The sequence below is a fragment of the Orycteropus afer genome, unplaced genomic scaffold (genome assembly GCF_000298275.1).
Source record: "Orycteropus afer afer isolate SDZICR_OR568_19922 unplaced genomic scaffold, OryAfe1.0 scaffold00136, whole genome shotgun sequence".
Taxonomy (NCBI): Eukaryota; Metazoa; Chordata; class Mammalia; order Tubulidentata; family Orycteropodidae; genus Orycteropus; species Orycteropus afer.
The window spans coordinates 879339-885338 of record NW_006921723.1 but is presented as its reverse complement, the minus strand read 5'-3'; the positions used below and the strand labels follow the sequence as shown (position 1 = coordinate 885338).

Here is a 6000-nt window from a genome sequence, read left to right as displayed (position 1 = left end):
CCCTTCGGCTGATTGCTCTTCTCTTTGGCTTCCTGAGTTTTATCCCCTTTCTCCTGCTCTTCTGGCCTGCTACTCTGTGCTACGCCCGTGCTTACCTTGCTCTCGGAGACCCGGTCCTTCTCGGGAGGGTAACAAGGAAAAGTGTACATAGTAGGTGCTCAATAAACAGTAGCCATTAACATTATTGTTATTCACATAAACAGTATATTCTAAGTTAATACATCATTGGTCCCTTGCCCGATGACACAAGGGGAGGTCATGTGGCCATCAGACACCCCTGGCATGATATAGGAGGAGGGCACCTCCCCTCTGGGGTCTACTTCCCCAAAACCTACAGCCCCAGTCAAATCACAAGCAAACATCAGACAATCCCAGGTTGGGGGATGCTCTACAAAATACCTGATATATATGTGTGTAAAGGAGCTCTGGTGGCATAGTGCCTAAGGCATTTGACTGCTAACCAGAAGGTTGGCGGTTCAAACCCACCAGCCACTCCATGGAAAGAAGGTTGGGCAATCTACTTCCATAAAGATTTACTGCCTTGGAAACCCAAAGGGGGTCATTATGAGTTGGAACTGACTCAAAGGCAGTGAGTTTGGTTTTGGTTTTATATAATGTAACATTACATTTGTAATATTAACAAAATTATTTAAATATAATGAATGTGTTGCTTTGTATTAATTGATATCAATTAATTAATATGCATTATATACATAGAAATGATTTCTACTTATCACCACATCCATTTAAATAAATAAATCAATATGTTGAATATGATGGTAATATGAATTCAGAAAGATATTTACCTGTATTTTATTGACTATGCAAAGGCATTCGACTGTATGAGTCATAACAAATTATAGGTAACACTGTGGAGAATGGGAATTCCAGAACACTTAATTGTGCTCATGAGCAACTTGTGCAAAGACCAAGAGGCAATCATTGAAACACAACAAAGGGATACTGCGTGGTTTAAAATCAGGAAGGGTGTGTGTCAGGGTTGTATCCTTTCACCATACTTATTCAATCCGTGTGCTATGCAAATAATACAAGAAGCTGGACTATATGAAGAGGAACACAGCATCAGGATTGGAGGAAGAGTCATTAACAACTGTGATATGCAGATGCTGCAACCTTGCTTGCTGAAAGTGAAGATGACTTGAAGCACTTACTGATGAAGATCAAAGGCTACAGCTTTCAGTATGGATTATACTTCTACATAAAGAAAACAAAAATCCTCACAATTGGACCATTAAGGAACACTGTGACGAATAGAGAATATATTGAAGTTGTCAAGGATTTCATTTTCCTCAGGTCCATAATCAGTGCCCATGGAAGCTCCAGTCAAGAAATCAAATGACAGGGGAGGAGACTGGGGTAGGGGTGGGGATGGTAACTGGGGAGTGGAGCCAAATGTACATGAAATACTGACTGTAAAACAAACTCTGCTCTGTCAACCTGCACCTAAAGCACAATAAAAAAATGAAAACAAGAGAAAGAAATCAAATGATGTATTGTATTGGGTAAATCTGTTGTAAAATATCTCTTTAAAGTGTTAAAAAGCAAAGACGTCACTTTGAAGAGTAAGGTATGTCTGATCCAAGCCATGGTATTTTCAATCACTTCATATGCATGCAAAAGCTGGACAATGAATAAGGAAGATCAAAGAAGAGTTGATGTCTTTGAATTGCAGTGTCGGTGAAGAATATTGAATATGCCATGGACTGTTAGGTGCACAAACAAATTTGCCTTGGAAGTACAGCCAGAAGGCTCCTTAGAAGGGAGGAGAGAGAGACCTTGCCTCACATGCTTAGGACATGTTACCAAGAGGGACCAGTCCCTGGAGAAGGACATCGTGGTTGGTAAAGTAGAGGGTCAGCAAAAAAGAGGAAGACCCTCAATGAGATGGAGTGACACAGTGGCTGCAACAATGGACTGCAATAGCAACGATTGTGAGGATGGGGCTGAACCGGGCAATGCTTCATTCTGTTGTACATCATGTCACCATGAGTCAGAACCAACTTGACGGCACCTAACAACAACAAATAAATTCAGAGTCCCGGGTGATGCAAATGGTTAACACACTCAGCCAAAGTGTTGGAGGTTGAAAGCCACCCAGAGGTACCACAGAAGAAAGGCCTGGCAACCTACTTAAATATCCAACAAAAAAACAAACCCACTGCTGTTGAGTTCTTGAAAATCATCCAGAGCACAGTTCTGCTCTGACACATACCGGCCACCAGGAGTCAGAATTGACTAGATGGCAACTGGTTTAGTATGTATTTTATATATTTATTACGTCTAAAATATAAAGAAATACAGTTAATGTTTTGGTGATATGCATCAACGGGGAGCTCTGGTGGCATAGTGCCTAAGGCATTTGACTGCTAACCAGAAGGCAGGTGGTTCAAACCCACCAGCCACTCCTTGGAAGGAAAGTTGGGCAATCTACTTCTGTAGTGATATTGCCTCAGAAACCCAAGGAGGGGTTGCTATGAGTCAGATCTGGCTCGATGACAGTGAGTTTATGCATCAACAAGTTAATCATCCATAAATTGACATTAATAACCCATAAACAATAGCAAATTCCTATTTCTCTTCTGGCAGCAGGAGGGTGGAAACAGTTGGTCGGACTGCTCTTTTAAAAAGACCTTTCTGGCAGCCCATGTGGCAGAAAGTAGGGGTGAAGTGTGAGGCTCGAGGTGAGAGATAAGGGACTGGCCCCAGCAGGGGAGATGAGGGGACAGAGAGGTTTCTAGGTAGAGGACCCCATGGGGTTGGGAGCTCCTCTGGGGGAGGTGGAGCTAAGAGGAGGGGCCACAGAGTCAGCCACAGGTGCGAGTCCCTACTCTGCTCTGTGGGCAAGTGCCCCTTTTCTGTGCCTCAGTTTCTCCCTCAGTGACAGGTGCAGTATGACTAGACACCTCACACACAAAGGTGGCCAGAGGGGAGGACTTTGCAGGTGAGGCCAAAAGGAACCACTGCTCAGGTGAAGACAGGCTAGGCCACAAGGACCACAGACCAAGTGAGGATAGGTTAAGCCAGTTGAGGACACTGGCTGTTGGGCCAAATGCAGGGTTTGCCTGGGAAATTTCCCAGTTTTATCACTGAAAACCCCACATTCTGGCCACTCTTCCTCCCAGGCAGCCCAGTCGGCTGGTCACCCCAGAGCATGCCCCAATGCCACAAGTCTCCCTGGGGAAAGGAATAAGGAACCATCAGGGGAGGAGAAGGGGGTCCAAGAGACCAAGTTTCTGCCTGGATGTGGCTCAGCTGTCCTGGGTGAGTAAAATAATGTTTTCAGAACCGCAGGATCAGGAAGTAGGGTGGCTTGGGGTTTCCCGAAATGCTGACTGGGATATTTTGATAGCACTGGATGTATATTTTGAATATATGGTCTATTTCACAATGACTCCTGGGAGGATCCCTGCGGCCTCACATGTTCTCAACTGACCAGTGGATCCCCTTGCCCTCACCTGGCTTCATCTGTCATCACCTAACCAGTGGGTCCCCTAGCCCTTACCTGGCTTTACCTGTCCTCACCTGACCAGTAGGTTCCCTTGCCCTCACCTGGCCTAACCTGGCCTAACCTGTCCTCACCTTACCTGGCCTCACCTGAGTAGTGGTTCCCTGTGGCCTCACCTGACCAGTGGTAGCGATGCCACTGCTTCTGGGTAATGAGCCCCAGCCTCCAGGCTTCCTGGGCCCCAGCACGAAGGGCAGAGGTCAGGGTGATCTCCTCGGGCCCGCGAGTCTCCCCAGCGCCCGTGCCCTGCAGCACGTAGGCAGGAGGAATAGCGTTCTCGTCCTTCCGGAAGCGGCGTGCCACCAGCTCCAGCTCACGTGGCCTGGTTGTCAGCTGGGCCCTCAGTGCCTCCCACTCCTTCTCCTCGATCAGTGGAGGAACTGGGCAGGGCCCGTACTGGTCACCTACAAGGGCCTGGGAGAGAGGGACACAGGTATAAGTCTTGGCTTGGATATTCAGCCTGTGAACCTCCCTCCACCTTTTCCGCCTAAACACATCTGAGAGTGGTTCAGTTGTAGGATCCCTGACTTCCACGTGGGAGAGTCAGGGTCAGTTTCCATCAGCGTTCCTTATGTGCGGCCACCACCTGTCTGTCAATGGAAGCCTACATGGCATTAGGATGTTGACCAGATGTCAGCAGAGCTTCCAGACTAGGATGGACTAGGAAGAAAGGCTTGTCAATTGACTTGCAAAAATCAGCCAGTGAAAACCTCACGGATCACAGTGGTCCAATCCACAACCAACTGTAGGGATGGTGCGGGACCAGACGCCATTTTGTTCCCTGTGTGTGGGGTCACTATGAGTCGACAGCTAACAACAACAAAGACGCCTAGCAAAGAGCCACACCCTGGAGCTGCGGCAACAATTACATTAAGAAGTGCCATCAGAGACTTAGCAACGCACCTGTGTGTAGAGGTACCTGGGAGATATGACACCAGACAAGTAAGTTTTAAATTCCACTGGGCACCAAGCATCACAGATCTTTCGAGTTGGGGAACTCCCTGTGATCAGCTGAATAAGGGCCCCTGCCCTGCACCAAAGATACCAGACCAAGCTGCTCAAGAGATAGCCACGACCGAGACAGTCCAGGTCCTCACCTCCCTGGCCCTGGAGTCTAATGGGAGAGTCAGACATCAATTAGAGAATTGTACAAATGCAAGACTATAACTGTCATAGTATAAATTATGTGGGGCAGACTTGGGGTGGGGGAATTAGGGGTACTCCTCTGAGTAAATGAGGACTGAACCATGGAATAAGACCTGAGAAGGGGTTTACTGGGCAGAGAGCCTTGGGTAGGGGGAACAGTGCATGCAAAGGCCCTGGGGTAGGAGAGAGCATGGCCAGTTCAAAAATGACAGCGGGGACTGAAGCACCAACAAGGAGGGGGCAGTGAAGGGGGACAAGACTACTTCCACGGGCAAGATTTTATAGACTTTGTAAGGCCCTAAGGTTTTAGTCTTAATGCTAAGAGCATTACCAAAAAAAAAAAAAAAAAAGCTGTTACCATTGAATCGATTTCAACTCACAGTGACCCCATGTGTTACAGAATGTAACAGCCCCATAGGGTTTTCTTGGCTGTGATCTTTACAGAAGCAGACAGCCAGACCTTTCTTCCATTGTACCCCTGACCAAGTTCAAACTCTCACCCATTAGGTTAGTAGTGGAGGGCAAACCATTTATGTCACCAAGGGCCATAAGAAGGCCCTATTTCTGCCCCTACACACTCAGAGAGTGTCCAACGGGGGACACAAGAGAGTAAAGCCAGAGGAGGCCCAGGACGTTAGACCAAAACTGAAGTGTTGACTTTGTTCATTATAAGAAGGAAGTTATCACCCCTCCTGCCTTTCTTTGGGTTGTTCCAGAACATCCCAGGGGCGAACACCTGCAAAATCTGGATGAATGTAATCTGCCAGGATGGGAGCGTTGAAGAGGCCGCTGCTCTCCAGGGGCCTTTCCACTGGAAGAGTCTCCAGAGGAGAAGAGGGGAAGTTGGACAAGGGGTAACCAGCCAGCCACACAGCAGTACTTGATTACGCTTCCATCTACGGTATCCAGGCATGAGAAACAGGAAGAGTGAACAAGGGGGGACCTCCAGGAACAGCTTTCTGGGCTCTGGAGACACAGGAGCTGCTGGTTGCCCAAGAGACCCGGAGTCTCTAAAAGGAAGTACCATGGGGACCTGTCTCCTGCTGTGGCTGCCTAATGACTTATTACTTGAAAGATCCCTCTCCAAGGCAGCCAGCATACTTGAGTTTACAGGGAAAGTCCCCCAGAACTAAGCTACTGACAATGATGTTGTGACTCCTGGGCCATGGGGGGAAGTGGCTGGTCTCAGGAAAAATAGCAAAGAAAAAAAAGCAAAGAGGTCAGCTGATCACAGGGATTCACCCAGGCAGCCATTTTGGAATGACGCTCAAGAGCTCCAGCTGGTCGTGCCTGGGGGAAGCTTGGAGATCATTCTCCGGCCCCCCTGC

At 47.8% G+C, this 6000-nt stretch overlaps 1 protein-coding gene across 1 annotated transcript in view; it reads right to left on the bottom strand.

Annotated features, from left to right (window-relative positions):
* The window catches only part of NWD1 (NACHT and WD repeat domain containing 1), a 117203-nt gene that overhangs the window by 96774 nt on the left and 14429 nt on the right, over window positions 1-6000 (bottom strand). Inside the window, 1 exon segment of the mRNA XM_007945452.1 lies at window positions 3643-3940. Within this exon segment, the coding sequence (XP_007943643.1) occupies window positions 3643-3940 (298 nt within the window).